Source organism: Rana temporaria, chromosome 6 (genome assembly GCF_905171775.1).
Source record: "Rana temporaria chromosome 6, aRanTem1.1, whole genome shotgun sequence".
NCBI lineage: Eukaryota > Metazoa > Chordata > Amphibia > Anura > Ranidae > Rana > Rana temporaria.
Genome location: NC_053494.1, coordinates 19,255,093 through 19,275,935, shown reverse-complemented (window position 1 = coordinate 19,275,935; position 20,843 = coordinate 19,255,093). Strand labels below are relative to the sequence as shown.

The 20,843-nt window shown below is 46.5% G+C and overlaps 1 protein-coding gene across 2 annotated transcripts in view; it reads left to right on the top strand.

The window, feature by feature from the left end:
- The window catches only part of LOC120943213 (syntaxin-binding protein 4-like), a 70,276-nt gene that overhangs the window by 45,445 nt on the left and 3,988 nt on the right, over positions 1-20,843 (top strand). For both annotated transcript variants that reach the window (XM_040356390.1, XM_040356391.1), the window contains exons 8-19: positions 1,177-1,309; positions 2,788-2,894; positions 5,335-5,476; positions 6,341-6,407; positions 7,810-7,904; positions 8,008-8,104; positions 9,785-9,921; positions 12,569-12,661; positions 13,217-13,282; positions 13,946-14,134; positions 16,124-16,234; positions 18,951-18,997. In XM_040356390.1, the coding sequence (XP_040212324.1) occupies positions 1,177-1,309; positions 2,788-2,894; positions 5,335-5,476; positions 6,341-6,407; positions 7,810-7,904; positions 8,008-8,104; positions 9,785-9,921; positions 12,569-12,661; positions 13,217-13,282; positions 13,946-14,134; positions 16,124-16,234; positions 18,951-18,997 (1,284 nt within the window). The remainder of the gene's footprint in view (positions 1-1,176; positions 1,310-2,787; positions 2,895-5,334; positions 5,477-6,340; positions 6,408-7,809; positions 7,905-8,007; positions 8,105-9,784; positions 9,922-12,568; positions 12,662-13,216; positions 13,283-13,945; positions 14,135-16,123; positions 16,235-18,950; positions 18,998-20,843) is intronic.

Genomic DNA, 20,843 nt, shown 5'->3' with positions numbered 1-20,843 from the left:
ATGATTGGATGATAAAATCAGCAGAGCTTCCCCTCATTTCAGATCTACAGCGACTGCACTTCCAAGTGTACTTTCAGTGCAATTTCAAGTGCACTTTGCTCTTGTAGTGTAAAGTGGATTTGCCTTTCGTAAATAACTCCCATAGAGTTAGACAGGAGTGGGGGCTTAAGTAGTTAGTGGAGGAACTTTACATTATTATACCACTTTCTGTATCCCTGACCTAGGAAGTTTAATGATCTGGAAATGTTATGGTCCTAAGCGATGACAAAAGTGCATGTGGTCTTTTTTTCTTTTTACTATTTCCATGCTATAAATTGACAAGTTTATTGCCAGTTGCCACCTTTTCTGTTTACAACAGTGACATCTGCAGGTTGTGCAAAGCTACTACAGTCTTTTAATATGCAGTTTGTAGTTGGAAAATCTATGGGCTAGATTCACGTAGAGTTACGCCTGCGTATCAGTAGATATGCCGTCGTAACTCTGAATCTACGCTGTCGTAAATTTAAGTGTATTCTGGAAACCAGATACGCTTAAATTAGGCTAAGATACGAGCGGCGTATCTTAGGGTGCAATATTGACGCTGGCCGCTAGGTGGCGCTTCCGTAGTTTTCGGTGTAGAATATGCAAATGACCTAGATACGCCGATTCACAAATGTACATACGCCCGGCGCTATTTTTTTACGTCGTTTACGTTAGGCTTTTTCGGCGTAAGGTTACTCCTGCTATTAGGAGGCGCAGCCAATGTTAAAGTATGGACGTCGTTCCAGCTTCGAATTTTAATTTATTTACGTTGTTTGCGTAAGTCGTTCGCGAATAGGGCTGGACGTAATTTACGTTCACGTCGAAAGCAATGATGATTTGCAGCGGAATTTCGAGCATGCGTACTGGGATTCTTTCACGAACGGCGCAATGGTGACGCGGGGTCACCATTAATTTAAGTTAAACACGCCCCCCTCATACTCATTTGAATTAGGTGCGCTTACGCCGGCCCCATTTACGCTACGCCGCCGCAAGTGCTTTGTAAATACAGCACTTGCCTCTCTGATTTACGGCGGCGCAGCGTAAATACGATACGCTACGCCGCCGTAACAATGCGCCCGGCTACCTGAATCTAGCCCTTTGTCTCCACTGATTGAATGTACAATATCTTAGCTTATTGTCTTGTGTCTGTTGTAGTGACTCAGGAATCCAGAATATCTCCATCCTCCGGTCTACCGGCCTGGGTCTTGTGGTTAGCGGTGGCTCCAATCGCCAGGAGGGGCCCATGGTCTACGTACAGGAGGTGCTTCCAGATGGAGACAGCTTCAGGGTAAGAAAACTACACGACTCTGGCCTGAGTGATTTATTTACTTATCACAGGTACTTATATAGCGCTTCCAATTCATGCAGCGCTTTACATATATATTGTACATCAGGGGCGGCCTGTCCATTAAGGGCGCACGGGCGCCGCCCCCTCTGTCCATGCCACACACATTTTCGATTTTCGTATTTTGGAATCTTCAAATTTTGAATTTTTCGAATTTCCGATTTTCGAATTTTCGAATTTCCGATTTTCGATTCCTGAATTTTCGAAATTCCGATTTTCGAATTTCCGATTTTCGAAATTCTGAATTAGAAAAATTCAGAAATTTCGGAATTAACGAATTTGACACCCCCACCCACATTTGGCACCTTTCTGGGGGGGGGGGGGGGGGGGGGTAGCAGGTACCTATTTTTGACGAGTTACCCATCCCCACTTCTGAAAGATCTCTCCGGGGCGCATTTAGAAAATGCTGCATTCGCGCATGTGCAGTAGGGAACAGGCTTCACTGCTGGGTTCTCTTACCACGAATGCTGGTGGCAGCACCCGAGAGCCAATAGAAACATTGACTGGGATGCCGACTTCGCGCAGGATTCCAGAACAGGTAAGTGTCCTAATACGAGCAGCTACAGTATGAAATGTTTGCTTGGGGGGGGGGGGGACTCCTCTTTAACATCTTACAATAACTCCTTTACATAAAGCGGAGCTCCACCCTAAAGTCGAACTTCCGCTCATCGGATTCCCCTGTCTTTGACAGGTATCCTTTCTCACTTCTGGTAGTCCGACTGTGACGTGGCAGTGACGTTACCGCGGGGCTCCCTCCTCCCCCGGCCGCCGGTGATCTGCCAATATGGTTCCGGCTATCCAGATGGTTCCTGTAAGGACTTCCTGTAAGGAAACCTCCGAACCTCTGCCGGCATCCAGGGCGACGTGGAATTTGAGGAAAGTGGCCAGTCGGCCTCACGTCCTTGCTTCGCTTGGACGGCTCGCACCGCTCGTTCGGTCTCCTGGCTCTTTTTTTAACATCCTCCAATCCACGGGGAGATTAAGGAATGAGCCTGGATGCCGGCCGAGGTTCGGAGATTTCCGTCGGCAAGGATTGCGCCTGCGCAGTCCTTACAGGAACCATCTGGATAGGGGAACCATAACGACAAGTCACCGGGCTAATAGGAGAGAGGAGCGGGGGCCTTGCACATGCGCAGTAGGGTTCCCGGCGTAAAGCCGAAAGGCTACACTGCCGGGTTCCCTTACCCACAATGGCGGCGGCAGTGTAGCCCTACTGCTGACATCGAGGGACAGCAGGACAGGTACGTTTTATTTTTTATTTATTTTTTCGGACCTCCTCTTTAAAGAGGTAGTGCAGGCTGAAGGATTTTTACCTTCATGCATTCCCGTGGTTGCAGGAAAGAAACTTGAATATAATATATATTGAAATAAAAATAAAAACGATAGTTCCCCTTTAAGGATCCCTGGCATCTTTTTTTCAGGATGGACGCCTTAGGCCAGGTGACCAGCTGGTCTCCGTCAATAAAGACTCGCTGATCGGAGTCACCAACGAGGAAGCCAAGAGGATACTGAACAGGTCCAGGCTCAGGTGGGTTCGAACCCAGATTGTCTGAAATGATTTAGCCTATTTCTTTCTTGGACAGAGTTCAGAGCCCCCTGTCAGTGTTGCTGTTGGGGAGATTTCTCATCACTTTCAGTCAGGGCAGGAAGTGATGTGAAATCTCTCCAATGGGGACACATTTTGGTGGGGAAGGGTATTAGAAATGTTAGCAGTGCTTTTTATTGCTTTTGTGCCTTGGTGACAACTGCTCCCCACCCCCCATTTACTGCATAGGTGTCACTATGAATGCTTGTTTTTGGCCAGGTTACTATAAAAGAGCAGTTTTACTTACCTTTAAATGGTTAAAAACCCTTAAATATACCCAGTGATACACAGAGATGAAACAAATCCTCTTACATAAGCTGGCACAGTAGAGCAGTGGATGGTGTCAGTAGGGCAGAGGACGGTGTCAGTAGAGCAGTGGAAGGTGTCAGTAGAGCAGTGGACGGTGTCAGTAGAGCAGTGGACGGTGTCAGTAGGGCAGTTGATGGTGTCAGTAGGGCAGAGGACGGTGTCAGTAGAGCAGTGGAAGGTGTCAGTAGAGCAGTGGACGGTGTCAGTAGAGCAGTTGATGGTGTCAGTAGAGCAGTTGATGGTGTCAGTAGAGCAGTGGACGGTGTCAGTAGAGCAGTGGACGGTGTCAGTAGGGCAGTGGGTGGTGTCAGTAGAATTAGAGTAGTGGACGGTGTCAGTAGAGCAGTGGACGGTGTCAGTAGAGCAGTGGACGGTGTCAGTAGAGCAGTTGATGGTGTCAGTAGAGCAGTTGATGGTGTCAGTAGAGCAGTGGAAGGTGTCAGTAGAGCAGTGGATGGTGTCAGTAGAGCAGTGGAAGGTGTCAGTAGAGCAGTGGACGGTGTCAGTAGAGCAGTGGAAGGTGTCAGTAGAGCAGTGGACGGTGTCAGTAGAGCAGTGGACAGTGTCAGTAGAGCAGTGGACGGTGTCAGTAGAGCAGTTGATGGTGTCAGTAGAGCAGTTGATGGTGTCAGTAGAGCAGTGGACGGTGTCAGTAGAGCAGTGGACGGTGTCAGTAGGGCAGTGGGTGGTGTCAGTAGAATTAGAGTAGTGGACGGTGTCAGTAGAGCAGTGGACGGTGTCAGTAGAGCAGTGGAAGGTGTCAGTATAGCAGTGGACGGTGTCAGTAGAGTAGTGGATGGTGTCAGTAGAGCAGTGGACGGTGTCAGTAGGGCAGTGGAAGGTGTCAGTAGAGCAGTGGACGGTGTCAGTAGAGCAGTGGAAGGTGTCAGTAGAGCAGTGAACGGTGTCAGTAGGGTAGAGGACGGTGTCAGTAGAGCAGTGGACGGTGTCAGTAGAGCAGTGGAAGGTGTCAGTAGAGCAGTGGAAGGTGTCAGTAGAGCAGTGGATGGTGTCAGTAGAGCAGTGGAAGGTGTCAGTAGAGCAGTGGAAGGTGTCAGTAGAGCAGTGGACGGTGTCAGTAGAGCAGTGGACTGTGTCAGTAGAACAGTGGAAGGTGTCAGTAGAGCAGTGGACGGTGTCAGTAGAGCAGTGGAAGGTGTCAGTAGAGCAGTGGACGGTGTCAGTAGAGCAGTGGATGGTGTCAGTAGAGCAGTGGACGGTGTCAGTAGGGCAGTGGAAGGTGTCAGTAGAGCAGTGGGCAGTGTCAGTAGAGCAGTGGGCGGTGTCAGTAGAGCAGTGAACGGTGTCAGTAGAGCAGTGGACAGTGTCAGTAGGGCAGTGGACGGTGTCAGTAGAGCAGTGGACGGTGTCGGTAGAGCAGTGGATGGTGTCAGTAGAGCAGTGGACGGTGTCAGTGGGGCAGTGGACGGTGTCAGTAGGGCAGGGGATGGTGTCAGTAGAGTAGTGGAAGGTGTCAATAGAGCAGTTGATGGTGTCAGGAGAGTAGTGGAAGGTGTCAGGAGAGCAGTGGATGGTGTCAGTAGAGTAGTGGATGGTGTCAGTAGAGCAGTGGACGGTGTCAGTGGGGCAGTGGACGGTGTCAGTAGAGCAGTGGACGGTGTCAGTAGAGCAGTGGAAGGTGTCAGGAGAGCAGTGGATGGTGTCAGTAGAGTAGTGGAAGGTGTCAGTAGAGCAGTGGACGGTGTCAGGAGAGCAGTGGACGGTGTCAGTAGAGCAGTTGATGGTGTTAGTAGGGATGAGATTGGTGTCAGAAGTTTTTTTTTGTTTTTATTATTTTGTTTTTTATTAAAAAAAAAAAATTGTTTTATTTAATTTTTTTAAATGTGTGCACACGCCTATGGTGTTGACATGCTTGTTTGGTTTGTTGAGGGTAGATGGCTTGGGGTGAGCAATAGTCAGTAGCCCTTTTCTGGGTGAAGCTCACACTTTCTGTAGATTGCCTATAGTAGCAGCGTATCGTACATGAGTAAATTTTGGGCGGAGGACCTCAGCACCTCTATGCATTATGTTGTCCTTCTGTTATATTCTTCAGGAGTTTATTTTGTCTTCTAAGACAGGACAGCTGCATCGCGGTGTCCTTTATCCCGAGCGCATTGCGGATGTTAGGAGGCAATAGTTCTGCGCCACCGCAGCACAGGATGCTGGGAAACGGGCTGCCCTCCTGCAGGCTGAAAGTCCACGTCCGATCTCCAGAGGTGAGAGATGCATTGCTTCCATTCAGTGGGACAAAGAACACTTGGTAGAGTCTTATAGGTCATAGTAACCGGTGGTAATGAGAATCTGCGTACGCGGCATAATACTGCTCACCGATTGGTTGCTAAAGGTTACAGCACATCATCTCTTCACTGCAGAGGGGAATGATATACATATGAATGCTGCCTTTATTTACATATGAATGCTGCCGGCCTCAGCTATTTACATATGAATGCTCCCGTTATTTACATATGAATGACGATTATTTGTAAACACTTTATCTGCAGGTAAGTCATCTATACACAACACTAGGGCAGATCTGGGCAGCATTAGTAGCAGCACTTCACACTGAGATATCAGGACATAGCAAAGGACTAAAACTTCAATGGACTAGAGAATTTAAACTGGGATAGTTGGCAAGTATGAGGCAGCTGCTTTGGGCCCCACAACAATGACAGGGCCCAGGGCAGCTTCCCCTTTTTTCCCTGCCTTAAAGACAGCCCTGATGTTCAGTATTCCATTGGAGTATTCTATAAATCTTTACAGGACCTTGCATGTAATTCAGGCAGAAGAATGGTCTAGGGACCACGGTGCTATTCATGTTTGGTATTATATTTGAGCAATCCACTAATCTATATGGAACCTAGTGTGGCAGACCCGTCGTGGGAGTGTTCTTAGTTGGCGGAGTGCCAGGATGTCCCCGGACCAATCTTCTTCTTGAATTACACAGTGTGAGCGCATATTGAGCTCATTGCCTCTGTTGGGACAGTTCGGTCCAGTGAGGTATTGGAAGCACCACGGTGGAGCTCACGTCTCATATCTGCATCCACATTTGTAAATTGTAACTCTCCTTTCTTGCATTTCAGTGCCGACATGAAAACAATGTGCCTTCACCTTCCCCTGATATCTGTCCTCCTGCACTAACCATTTCAGGTAAGACTCACAGAGGGTTGTGTAATTTCTGTTTCAATGGTTTTTATTAATCGCTTACGTAGATTGTTAAAGAACCGTCAGTGGAACAGCGAATGGGATGTGTAATTTCAATAAGTAACAGTTTGAAGTTATTTCGGTAACACTGACCTGTTCTACATTTAGATTTGTAAATGCTCCCTCTAGTGGTCATCGGTATGTAAGAGAATACCCGACCTGTACTACGCTGTTCTGTGCCCTCCTGCCTGCCCTGTACTGTGCCCTCCTACCCGACCTGTACTACACTGTTCTGCGCCCTCCTGCCTGCCCTGTACTGTGCCCTCCTACCCGACCTGTCTACGCTGTTCTGCACCCTCCTGCCTGCCCTGTACTGTGCCCTCCTACCCGACCTGTCTACGCTGTTCTGCACCCTCCTGCCTGCCCTGTACTGTGCCCTCCTACCCGACCTGTACTACGCTGTTCTGCGCCCTCCTGCCTGCCCTGTACTGCGCCCTTCTGCCCGACCTGTACTACGCTGTTCTGTGCCCTCCTGCCTGCCCTGTACTGCGCCCTCCTACCCGACCTGTACTACGCTGTTCTGCGTCCTCCTGCCTGCCCTGTACTGCGCCCTTCTGCCCAACCTGTACTACGCTGTTCTGTGCCCTCCTGCCTGCCCTGTACTGCGCCCTCCTACCCGACCTGTACTACGCTGTTCTGCGTCCTCCTGCCTGCCCTGTACTGTGCCCTCCTACCCGACCTGTACTACTAGGCATTTAGACCCCTTCACACTGGGACATTTTTCAGGTGCTTAAGCGTTAAAAAAAAGCGCCTGTAAAGCGCCTGAAAGAAGCCTCATCTGCAATACCAATGTGAAAACCCGAGTGCTTTCACACTGATGCGCTGCGCTGGCAGGGCGTCAAAAAAAGTAGCTTCTTTGCAGTGCCTTAGGAGCGTTGAATACACGAGTCCCCTTCCCATTGAGGCGTTTTTTTTAACGCCGAAGCACCTGAAAAATGCCCCAGCGTGAAAGGGGGTCTTAGCGGAGCTTTACTATCGTTTTTCGGGTGCTGGCAGTGTGAAAGGGCTCTGAAAGCACTCAGGCTTTCACGTTGGGATTGCAGATGAGGCTTCTTTCAAGCTGGGGTCGTTTTTCAGACGCTTTGGCGTTAAAAAAAAAGCGCCTGTAAAGCGCCTGAAAAACGACCCCCCAGCTTGAAAGGGGTCTTATTGTAGAGGGGCAGTGTGTACAGGGAGGGGGGTCATGTAAAAAAAAAAAAAGGGCAGCGTTTACAGGCGAATAGGAGGTTAGTGTATACAGGGGGGCAGTAGTGTATACAGAGGGGCAGATTGTAGAGAGGGTGGGTCAATTAAGATGGCACTGGACTAAGATTGAGAGCAGTTCTTATTGTTTAATTCTGCATTTCAGTTCCTGTATCCTCACCGATTCACAGGCCACCATCCCTCAAGCAGAAAGTCATGATGGATCCTCACGTCCGGATCAAAGAGGAGAAAGTCGAACTGGTGAGTCCTATAAAGAGATTTGGAGCCTTGGATCATTCACTGTATGTACAAATGATGGATTTTATATGACCCAAGACTAACCAGTCATTATTCTGCCCTTCAGGTCTTGCAGTTTCTGGGGTTGGTGGTCCCGGAAGAAAAAAGGAGAGAAATCCATCGGGGCCTGATCACCGACTGCCAGGGCACCGTAGCCTATGGAGGTATCTGGTTATGTTCTAGGTTACGCTAGCCATTTACATATAACATATTATAGCAAGTTGGGAGTGTAGACTTAAACTCTTTAAAATGCCAATTTCTGACTAGTGTTCTTTGATCAAAATTTTTATAAAAATAATAAAACTATGTTGTTTTATAAGCATGTATACACAATTGTTTAGCTCTAGAAAGATAGCTCTAGAAAGATACAGTCACAAGAACTCCAAATAAAGGTTCATCACATATTTATTGTGAAGACATGATCACCTTAGGCCCTGTACAGACAAGGGGATATCCGATGAAAACGGTCCGCCGGACCGTTTCCATCGGACATTTCTCCTCCGGATTTTAATCTGATGGCTGTACACACCAGCAGCTCAAAATCCCAGCGGAAAACATCCGCGGTGACGTGGCCGCGCCGTCGGAGCGACGATGACGCGGCAGCGTGCGCGACCCTGGAAGGTAAATACTTCCACGCATGCGTCGAATCACTTCGACGCATGCGAGGGATGGGGATCGGGCGGACTTATCCAGTGACTCTGTACAGACGACTGGATAAGTCCGAAGGACAGGATTCCAGCGGATAGATTTCTTAGCATGCTAAGAAATTTTTATCCGCTGGAAATCCGTCGGCTGGACAAATGTCCGCTAAAAAATGTCCGCTAGGCCGTACACACGACCGGATTTATCTGCTGGAACTGATCTGCGGATAAATCCCAGCGGATAGATCCGGTCGTGTGTACAGGGCCTTAGACCGAGAAGACCCATGTTTTGGGGCCTTACAGGGACCCTTCCTCTAGGCCAGTGGTTCTCAATCTGGGGTCGGGACCCCTATGGGGGTCAAATTACTATTTGCCAGGGGTCACCGATATCTGGGCTGTTCCTGTAACCCGCAGCCGCCCATTCAGTTCACGGCATGGCTGGGGGGGGGGGCAGAGACTAAAGGTCAGCTAACTGGTGAGGAATGTGAAGTAGGAGGGGCTGGAGGACACCCCATCTCCTGATTTCGGCATAGGTGTCACTGCTACGAGACACAGTGAAGCCGGAGACACAGTGAGTAACACTACTTGTGATTAGAGTTGCCATTAAAAGTCCCCACTACAGTTCTCAGATCAGCAGAGGACCTTGATCAAGAGCACCCAAGTTGGCTGATCAGAACTCTCCCCCCCTCCCGCCACAGCCACTAATCCCATTTCCCCCCACCAAGGAGTAAGAGAAGGAGATAGAAGAGAATACATTGAAGGGACAGGGAAGAGAGAGTAATACTGCACGAGTGGAAGGGACTCGGAGAGCACTAAATGTCCGTGGGTTAGGGGTGCAAATTACTTGCCTTGGGTGCCGACAAACCACGCTACAAAAGTTGTACTGATAGGGGTCCCCACAACTTGAGATATTTTATCAAGGGGTCACGCCTCTAGAAATGTTGAGAACCACTGCTCTAGGCAGTCACGTGCCTTAAATACCCTTTTAATACCCAAAACGCCTGTATTCTTTGACTGTTGTGACTCTTCATAATAAATCGGTGATACACATTTATTTGGTGTGCTTGTGACTTTGCTTCTTTGACTTGAGTTTTGGCACGGTGCTATCCATTGCAATCACATCAAGCAATCATTTATAGTCAAGTACCGAAAGGAGTTGAGCTTCCAAATTTGATGTTTATTGAGTTGATCTTTTCTGCTCAGACTTGCTGCAGGTTCTCCGTGACTGTCTGCAGGATGAATTGGAGGAGGCAAGCCTAGATGCCAGCTGCCTGCTCTTCACCCATTGTGAAGTGGCCAACTTACTCGACACCTCCGCGTTCCACTCCCTGGTCACCAAGGTGCGCCACTGCCTGCCATTACCTTATCGACACCTATTGTGGTTGGCGCTTTCAACTGGACTTGTTCTGTATTGTTGAAAATGTTTCGCTGTTTATCCAAATAAGCAGAAGATTGTGGTGAGCCCTGTGTAACTAATGAGTTTAAGAAAATTGATAGTTGCACAGGGAATTCCTGGGACACCCAATGGCAAATCAAATGGTGGAAGGAGCGCTAGAAATGTCCTCTGCTTCCCTATTATTGGAAACTCAGTAAAAAGTTGCTTTGTTCAGCCAATACCAATAGACCGGTTAATTTACTAAAACTGGAGAGTGTAAAATCTGGTGCAGTTCAGCATAGAAACCAATCAGCTTCCAGTTTTTTTGGTCAACGCTTAAAGGGCAACTAAAGGTTCCTGTTTAAAAAAACAAAAAACAAACATATTATACTTACCTCCACTGTGCAGCTCGTTTTGCACACAGTGGCCCTGATCCTGGTCTTCTGAGGTCCCTCGGCGGCTGTCTCGGCTCCTCCCCGCATCAGCAAACCCCCTTCAAGGGAAGCGTTCTCCCAAGGGGGTTAGCTCGCGGGCGCACTCAAGTGATACAGCCGGCGGCTATAGCCGCCGACTGTATCACACGGCCCCGGCGCGCCATTGCATGAGATTGACAGCAGCACGAGTCAATGGCTGCGCTGCTATCAATCTAGCAAATCTAGCCAATCGACGGCCACACTCCGAGGAGAAGAAGACGCCGGGGGACGCGCACAGCAGATTCGGGGCTCAGGTAAGTAAAACGAGGGGGCTTGGTTGGCCTTCATTGCCAGTTTTTTCTTTTTCACCTTAATGCATTAAGGTGAAAAAAACGAACCTTTACAACCCCTTGAGACCGGTTTCACACTGGTACGACAAACGCTCCAACATTGGGACCCCATGTCGCATGACGTGTGAAAATCAATGTTTCCCTATGAGAGTCGTCTTAACTGGTCCGACACAAGTCGGTTCGACATTGAAAAAGTTCCCTGTACTACTTTGGTCCGACATTGATCCTACTGCAGCCCATTCAGTATCATTGAAGTCGGACCAAAGTAGGAGCCTTGTCCTTACCATCCGACTTTTGACATCCGACCATGCCCGGATTTCTCACAAGGCCACTGAGGCCAGGCCTTGGGGCGGCAGGGCGCCAAGGGGCGGCAGTGGCATGGAGTCCCCCGACGCCCGGAACATACAGTTAAGGGCGGTAAGTTATGGGGGAATCCGCTCGCTCGTTAACAAATGATTGCAGCGATGTCGCTGAAATCACTTGTAAAATGTGTGCTCTCGTCCGTCCTCCCCTCTCCCCTCACCCCACATACCTCTCTCTGCTGGCTCTGTCTTCGGGACTCCGTCCTCCCCCCGGCCACCGAGTCTGTCTCCTGTCACTGCTGCCGATGTACACAGAGAGAGGGGTGAGCTGTGCTCTTCCCATCTCAGCTGTGACAGGAGTTCTAGCACAGTGCTAGGACTCCTGTTTTGGAGGTGACAGGGTCAATAAAGAGAACATGTCACCTCCAATTGCTATCACACAGGGAATTGTTTTCTCCTGTTTGATAGCAAAAAAGTTAAGTGAACAAAATTGATAAAAAAAAAAAAAAATAATAAGAAAAAATAATTAAATTAATAAAATAAAAAAGTAAAGAATAAGAAAAATAATAAGAAAATTATACAAACATTTAAAAAAGTAAGCGACAAGCTACAAAAAAAAGTGATAAAGTAAAAAAAAAAAAAAAAAAATTTAACTAACCGTGCTGCCTATTGTCTGTTGATTTGGGGGGGGGGGGTTGGTTGGCGGGGAGGGGGTGCATTGCGGAACCTGGCCTTGGGGCAGCAGGGAGAGCAAATCCAGCCCTGCATCCGACATGTGATTACAGCAGCAGTAAAAGGAATTTTTCTCACTCTGGTATTGTTTTGGTAGAGAACAAGTCAGACTATCACAAAGTCGGATCAAAGTAGTATCCTGTTCATTCAAGTTGGATAGATGTAGGATGAAAGTCGTATGACTGTCATCTGAACCCAGCCTTAAGGCTGGGTTCACACTGATACTACACGGCAGTCATTCGACTTTCATCCTACTTTGCTCTGTGAAATCAGTCCTACATCCATCCGACTTGAATCAACAGGATACTACTTTGATCCGACTTTGTGATAGTCTGACTTTTCCTTTGACCAATCAAAACAATCCCAGTGTGAGATAAAGTCCTTTTACCATGTCGGATGTTACAAGTTGGATGGTTAGGACAAGGGTCCTACTTTGGTCCGACTTCAATGATATTCAATGGGCTGAAGTAGGATCAAAGTCGGACCAAAGTCGTGCAGGGAGCAAAGTCGGACCGACTTGTGTCAGACCAGTTAAGAAGACAGGTCTCATAGGGAAACATTGATTTTCACACGTCATACGCCATGAGCGCCCAATGTCGGAGCGTTTGTCGGAGAAGTGTGAACCCGACCTAATTGAACAAAATTAAGTTAGAAGCTGATTGGCTATAATGAACAGCTGCACCAGATTCTGGTTTTAGTAAATCAACCCCATAGTGTCCTGAACATTCCATAAAGAAATGTTAAAGTTGTGTTACTGTTCACAGAATTTATCCAGGATATTTCTAATTTTGACATTCCTATCTGAAAATTTGCAGGAGGAAGACATACCAAGGTTCTCCGACAGCTTAGAACTGGAACAGCTGCAGGATGAGGTGTCAGAATTGAGGCAAGAGGTCCGCCGTCTGAAGGTGAATGTTAGTTTTAGGAGGGTTATTGTTACAGGGTACCAGTAGTTTAGAAGTTGATGCCTACAAAGAAGTAGGTGGGGATAAAGTCGCCTATTTTAGTTAGGCTTAGGAAAAAAAAAATTATCTGTGTCCAAGTTAGGGAAATTTGACCTCCCTTCCTCTTTGAAGCCTCGTACACACGACCGAGGAACTCGACGGGCGAAACACATCGTTTTCCTCGTCGAGTTCCTTGTTAGGCTGTCGAGGAACTCGACAAGGCAAGTTTCTCCATTCCCGTCGAGGAAAAAGAAGACATGCTCTCTTTTTGGCTCAACGGGATCCTCGACAGTTTCCTCGTCGAAAAATGTACACACCGCCGGTTTCCTCGGCAAAAAAAAAATCCCAGCAAGTTTCTTGCTGGTTTTTGCCGAGAAACTCGGTCGTGTGTGCGAGGCCTTAGAGAAACAAAAAGCAAGAACATTTTTGTCAACAAAGACTTGCCAGTGATATAGACAGCTTATTGGTGGGTGGAATTGTCTTTTGTTTTGTATAATTCAAGTTTGGTTGCATCTTTAGGCGCTGCTGGTAGACGTGGAAACCAGTAAGAAAGTGACAGAAGAGGAACTCCAAAGGATGAACCAGGTGAGCACAATCTTTCCAAGCCTTAAAGTGGTACTAAAGATTTGTGGTTTAATAAAAAATAACAAATATATTATACTTACCTCCACAGTGCACTTCGTTTTGAACATCCTTTTCTGGGGTCCCACGGCGGCTCTCGCGGCTCCTCCCCACAAGAGCTAACCCCCTCTGGGAAGCTCTCTCCTGAGGAGATTACCTTGCAGGCATGCTCTCGTGTGATACACTTGGTGGCCATAGCCGCCGAGTGTATGACTCGGCCCCGCCCCCCGACGCGCCGCTTCATTGGATTTGATTGACAGCAGCGCGAGCCAATCTATCAATCTATCCAATGAAGAGCCGAGATGCCTGGTCAACGATCGAGCGCATTCGCGACGCAGGACTTTCCAGGGCTCAGGTAAGTAAACGGGGGGCTGGAATGCATTATGGTAAAAAACATGTACCTTTACAAACCCTTTAAAGCCTATCTCAAGCTAAGACATGCTATTTAGTTATGGACAGAGCATGGAAGGCACCTTTTCAGGTTTTTATTACTGTCTTTGTCCTTGTTGGGGAGATTTACCCAAATTAACTCTTTCTCCCTCATCAATGAGGGAGAATGAGACTGTAATGATAAAGCCTCGGGAAACAGGCCTGAAATCTTAATATATCATCCTGGACATGTTATAGAAAGTCCTGGGACTCCTGTCTGAGAACCGCTGTCTTCACAACAAACTGGAGGTGGCCGACGTTGCTCAGCATCAGGCGCACAGTGCTGAACATGACTACGAGGAGGTCATCCATCTTCTGGAGACTGAAATTACGGAGCTTAAGAAACAGTTGTCAGGGAAGAAGCCGATGACTCTGGAAGTCAACGAGGTAAGAGAATATTGCTGTATCTTCATACCAACATCAATTATCATTAGGCATTCACAATGATTTCATTAAGTTAAAATACTAGGACCCGGATTCAGAGAGATCGGCGCATCTTTAGATAGGCGTAGCGAATCTCATATGCGCTACGCCGACGTAACATTGAGAGGCAAGCTGAGTATTCACAAAGCACTTGCTCCCATATTTACGCCGGCGTAACGTAAATGGGCCGGCGTAAGCCCGCGTAATTCAAAGTAGCAAGGCAGTGGGCGTGTTGTATTATAATGAAGCGTGACCCCATGTAAATGCATGGCCGAACGAACGGCGCATGTGTGCGCATGCTCAGAATCACGTCGAATTTACTCCCTAAGATACGCCGGGTCCATTCATGCGACGTGAACGTAACCTACGCCCAGCCCGATTCACGTACGACTTACGTAAACGACGTAAAATACGACGCTGTTCCCTCGCCCATACCTTAACATGACTTACCCCTGCTTTATAAGGGGTAAACTTACGCCGGACATACGCCTTACGTAAACCACGTAGCTTACTGCGATGGGCGCAAGTACGTTTGTGAATTGGCGTATCTAACTAATTTACATATTCAATGTGTAAATCAACGGAAGCGCCCCTAGCGGCCAGCGTAAATATGCACCCAATATACGACGGCGTAGGAAACTTACGTCGGTCGTATCTTGCCAAATTTCAGGCGTATCTGCTTTCCTGAATAAGCGTATAGATACGACGGCACACATTTTGACTTACGACGGCGTATCTGGAGATACGTTGTCGTAAGTCCTTTCTGAATCCGGGCCTTGGAGTGCAAAAGTATACGAATTTTGGTCAGGCATACAGTAGATACTTACCAATGTAAATGCAATGCATAGGCATGCACATAGGGTGTGGCAGGGCATACCCTAACCCCCCCCTGTGTTGGGCAGATTCCCCCTGCTGCTTGGCTGCAGAGAAAGGGACTGGGGAATCTCTGTCCTCAGTGCCTTTCTTTGAGGCATCAGGGGTCTGTTGAGCCCCCTGTCATTTTACCAAAGCCCCCCAATGGGGCTGCGACGAACCCAGGACTATGTCCGCCGTCAATGCTTCCTCTATCCAGAACCAGCCGTTGTATCTCGGTTGTGAATCTGGCCCTAAATCTTCTGGCTTGTACACGCTATCCTACAACATTTACCAAAATATTGATTTTTTTTTACTATTTTACAATGCCTTTGGATAAAAATTTGTTTCAGCCCTATTGCATTCTCTATTGAAGATGTTATTGTGTAGAGAAATCAGTAATGTGTCCCATACCAACAGACAAAACATATAACAATTAAAGTGGAGTTCCACCCTTAAATATAACATTACACCAGTAGTTTTAAAAAAATGTCATTAGTCCTTTACGAAAATTTTCTATTTTTTTAGATGCCTTCAAAGTGTTGTTGCTAGGCAGAATAGTTAATCTTCCCACTTCCTGCACCTAGGTGCTTAATGCTTCCTAACCTACACCGCACAGACTCCTGGGAATGTAGTGGGTGTAACTTTCCAGGAGTCTGTGCAATCCCCAGTCTCAAAGAATCATGTGACTTGGACAGCACAGGTGCTGAAACCTGATCTGACACTGCTTGTGCAGCACTGAGCATGTGCTAGATCTGCAAGGCTGAAATCCAGGAAGTCATACAGTCTGGCTTCATGATGCCCACACTTAAGATGGCCCCAGTCAATTTCTATTTTATAAAGTGTCTAAATGCTGTAACAACCTAACAAACGGACCTTAGTTTACAGACTAACTTTACTAGAATACATTAAGCTTGTGTATTACAGGGGTATTTATATTTAAATATGAAATTGTGTCCGGAACTCCGCTTTAAGGTAGAAAGGCTTGTCTAAAAAGAAACTATAAAAACTTGTAATATATGAAAGAAAAAAAAAACGAGAGCTTTTTATTGAGTCAAGTCATTTTTTACAGACATTTTTCAAATGGTGTCCCCTTTTTAGGGCTCGGATTTAAACAGACGGGTATCTTTGTCAGACTGTCAGTTGCGCAAATCTGAAATCACTCGCAAACACCTGGAAGTGTCCAATAAGAAACTACTCAACTTTGTACAGGTAAGTTAGTTAACTGTCAGGACTTACTTCAACTTCCACTGAACATCTTTCCCTCGGTGCTGCCCCCTTCTGTTTACCATGTCATTGCTGTGTTTTTCCAGTGTCTGTTTTTATATGGATACTGTACATGCTCAGTCAACTTGCAACCATTTTTTCATCACTGCACCTTCCTAACCATTCCAGGCTAATGTCCCAAACAGTCTACATCACTGCACTTCTGTCTTCTCCCGACTGGTTCAGATCACTGCACCTCTGTCTTCTGTTTTCTCCCAAATGGTTTATATCACTTAGATGGTGCAGTGATGTAGACTAGTTTTCTTTTCTCAATCAGTCTATATCCCCACACCTTCAACCCCCACCAAACATCTGTCACCTAATTTTGTACCTTTTAACCATGTTATTGTTATATGTTGCATCTGTTGTCCATGTACATCTTCCAGTGTCTATCCTTATATGGATACATGTTCTACCATTTTTGCATACCATACCACACCTTCCCAACCATCCAAGGTTAATGTCCAAACCAGTCTACATCACTGCACTTTTGTCTTCTCCAATCTGGTCCAACTCTCTGCACCTATGTCTTCTCCTAACTGGTCCAACTAGCTGCACCTTTGTCTTTAACTAACTGGTCCAACTCACTGCACCCTTGCCTTCTCCTAACTGGTCCAACTCTCTGCACCTATGTCTTCTCCTAACTGGTCCAACCCTCTGCACCTATGTCTTCTCCTAACTGGTCCAACTCACTGCACCTCTGCCTTCTCCTAACTGGTCCAACTCTCTGCACCTATGTCTTCTCCTAACTGGTCCAACTCTCTGCACCTATGTCTTCTCCTAACTGGTCCAACTCTCTGCACCTCTGTCTTCTCCCATGTGGTCCAACTCACAGCACCTCTGTCTTCTTCAACCGGTCAAACTCTCTGCACATTTGCCTTCTCCTAACTGGTCCAACTCTCTGCACCTCTGCCTTCTCCCATCTGGTCCAACTATCTGCACCTCTGTCTTCTCCTAACTGGTCCAACTCTCTGCACCTCTGTCTTCTCCCATGTGGTCCAACTCACAGCACCTCTGTCTTCTTCAACCGGTCAAACTCTCTGCACATTTGCCTTCTCCTAACTGGTCCAACTCTCTGCACCTCTGCCTTCTCCCATCTGGTCCAACTATCTGCACCTCTGTCTTCTCCTAACCGGTCCAACTTACTGCAGCTATCTCTTCTTCAAATGGTCCAACTCTCTGCCCCTATGTCTTCTTCAACCAGTCCTATTCTCTGCACCTCTGTCTTCTTATACCGGTCCAATCTCTGCACCTCTGCCTTCTCCTAACCAGTCCAACTCACTGCACCTATGTCTTCTTCAACAGGTCCTACTCTCTGCAACTTTGTCTTCTTCAACCGGTCCTACTATCTGCACCTCTGTCTTTTCCTAACCGGTCCAACTCACTGCACCCATGTCTTCTTCAACCGGCCCCTCTCTCTGCACCTCTGCCTTCTCCTAACCGGTCACTCTCTCTGCACTTCAGCCTTCTCATTACCCGACCAACTCTCTGCACCTCTGTTTTCTTCAACCAGTTCAACTCACTGCACTTCGGCTTTCTTCTAACCGGTCCAACTGTCTGCACTTCTGTCTTCTCCCATCTGGTCCAACTATCTGCACCTCTGTCTTTTCCTAACCAGTCCAACTCACTGCACCCATGTCTTCTCCTAACCGGTCCAACTCTCTGCACCTCTGCCTTCTCCTAACTGGTCCAACTCTCTGCACCTCTTCCTTCTCCTAACCGTACCATCTCTCTGCACATCTGTCTTCTTCAACCAGTTCAACTCTCTGCACCTCTGTCTTCCCACAATCAATCTACATCCCTGAGATGGTGTGGTGATGTAGATTCGTTTTCTTTTCCCAATCAGTCTACATCTGCACACCTGTGTCTTCTACCAAATGGTCTATATTGCCTTCTTTCCTAAACAGTCTACCTCACCACATCTCTCTCCTTTCCCAAATGGTCTACCCCACTACACCTTCTCCCAACAATGTACTGGTCCTTATATCACCTTTCACCATCTCCTACATTTTCTCTACATGAGTCTCCTACTATACATCCTCCTATTTTCTGTGATTCTTTTTGTCACTGTATTTTCTTCCATTGGACAAAGCCTTCTGTACTCCCTGATCTCAACATCTATGCGCTCTAATAGGGATCCTCTTAGGCCTCGTACACACGATAGGTTAACCAGAGGACAACAGTCTGATGGACCGTTTTCATCAGTCCAAACCGATCGTGTGTGGGCACCATAGGTTATTTAACCTTAGGTTAAAAAAAAGCCAACTTGCTTTAAAATTAATCTATGGATTCCTAACCGATGGGGAAAAAAACGATCGTTGGTAGGCACGTCCATCGGTTAAAAATCCACGCATGCTCAGAATCAAGTCGACGCATGTTTGGAAGTATTGAACTTTGTTTTTTTCAGCATGTCGTTGTGTTTTACGTCACCGCGTTCTGACACGATCGGTTTTTTAACTGATGTTGTGTAGCCACGACGGACCTTCAGTCAGCTTCATAGGTTAACCTAGGACAACGGTCCTTCAGATCGTTCTCATCGGATGGACTGATCGTGTGTACGAGGCTTTACTCCCAAGACAAGAGGTTAAATTGTTGGAGATGTTACATTTTTATAATGTAGATTTTTGCGAGTTTACACAATCCTTTCTTTTTCTTTTTCAAGAAAATTCAGACACTTTTAACTTCAGTCCAGCTTCATGATGAGAAAAGGTACGTTTTCCAATTTTGTATGGCATAAGGTTGGTGACGCATTACTTGATCCTGGCCTGATTGAGTGACATGCAAAAATTGAGCTGTGGGGAATTTTTTAGGTTGACAAAATATCAAAAGAGGCTGTTATTACACACATTTCCTAGATTTTGGGAAATATCTGTACAATCGATAACGGATTGTTCCCTTTTCAATGAAGAAAAGGGAAACGTTTTTCACTGTGTTTGTGACACATTTATTTGTATAGTACGTGAATGCAGAACCTGGCAGTAGCTCCTAGCATAGATAAACACCTAACAAATGTTATTTGCAGCCTTAAAGGGGTTGTAAAGGAAAAAATGTTTTTCCCTAAATATCTTCCTTTACCTTAGTGCAGTCCTCCTTCACTTACCTCATCCTTCCATTTTGCTTTTAAATGTCCTTATTTCTTCTGATAAATCCTCACTTCCTCTTCTTCTGTCTGTAACTCCACACAGTAATGCGAGGCTTTCTACCTGGTGTGGAGTGTCATGCTCGACTCCTCCCCTGGAATACAGGAGAGTCAGGACGCCCACTAACACACAGCTCCTTTCTCTATCTGCAACGTAGAGAGCGTCCTGACTTTCCTGTAGTCCAAGGGAGGGGGCGAGCACGACACTCCACACCAGGGAGAAAGCCTTGCATTACTGTGTGGAGTTACATTATTTACTGCTGGAGCAGAAAATCGAATATGTTAGTATTTATGGTATGGAGGTATGAACATGCACTACAGACCAGTGTTAATTTTGAAGTCAAATTTCAATTTACATTTAGGCCTCGTACACACGATAGGTTAAACAGAGGACAACGGTCTGATGGACCGTTTTCATCGGTCAAAACCGATCGTGTGTGGGCCCCATAGGTTATTTAACCATCGGTTAAAAAAAAGCAATCTTGCTTTAAATTTAACCTATGGATTGGTAACCGATAGGTCAAAACCGATCGTATAGGCACAACCATGCTCAGAATCAAGTCGACGCATGCTTGGAAGCATTGAACTTCGTTTTTTTCAGCACGTCGTTGTGTTTTACGTCACCGCGTTCTGACACGATCGTTTTTTTAACCGATGGTGTGTAGGCACGACTGACCATCAGTCAGCTTCATCGGTTAACCAATGAAAACGGTCCATCAGACCGTTCTCATCGGATGGACTGATCGTGTGTACGCGGCTTAAGTCCTAATCTTTTGACTAAAATTACATTTTAGTTTTAGTCCCATTATATTCTTTTGACTAAATTGGCATTTTAGTTTTAGTCCTCTCAATTGTTTTCGTTTTAGTCGTATTTTAGTCGACTAAAATAGTATTCATTTCGTCGACTAAAATGTTTTAGTTGATGAAATTAACACTGCTGATTGCACTATTTTCTTAAACTTTATCAACAGTTACAACAGTTGTGTAACGCAGGGGCCTGCACAATAAGGCTCCATGCACACTGAAGCTGATAAAAGCTATAAAAAAACGCCAGTAGCTTTGCAGGGACCCTTTCAACGTTTTTTAGTGTTTTTGCAATAGCTTTAATCAGCGTTTTTCAGTGTAGCTTTTTATTTTTTATTTTTTTACTTTTTCAATGGATTAAAAAACGCAAAAAAAACGCTGGTACCGGAGTTTTTGAGCGTTTTTCTGCGTTTTTGAGCGTTTTGCGTTTTTCAGCGTTTTTTACCACCAAAAAACGGCACTTTGAACGCAAATTTCGGGCGTTCAGAAAAAAGCCAATAAACTCCAAAGCTCATTAACACTAAAAAAAACGCCCAGGTGTGCATAGGCACATAGGCTAACATAGAGTTCAGTTTATGGGCTTTAAAAAAAAAGCCAAAACGCCAATAAACT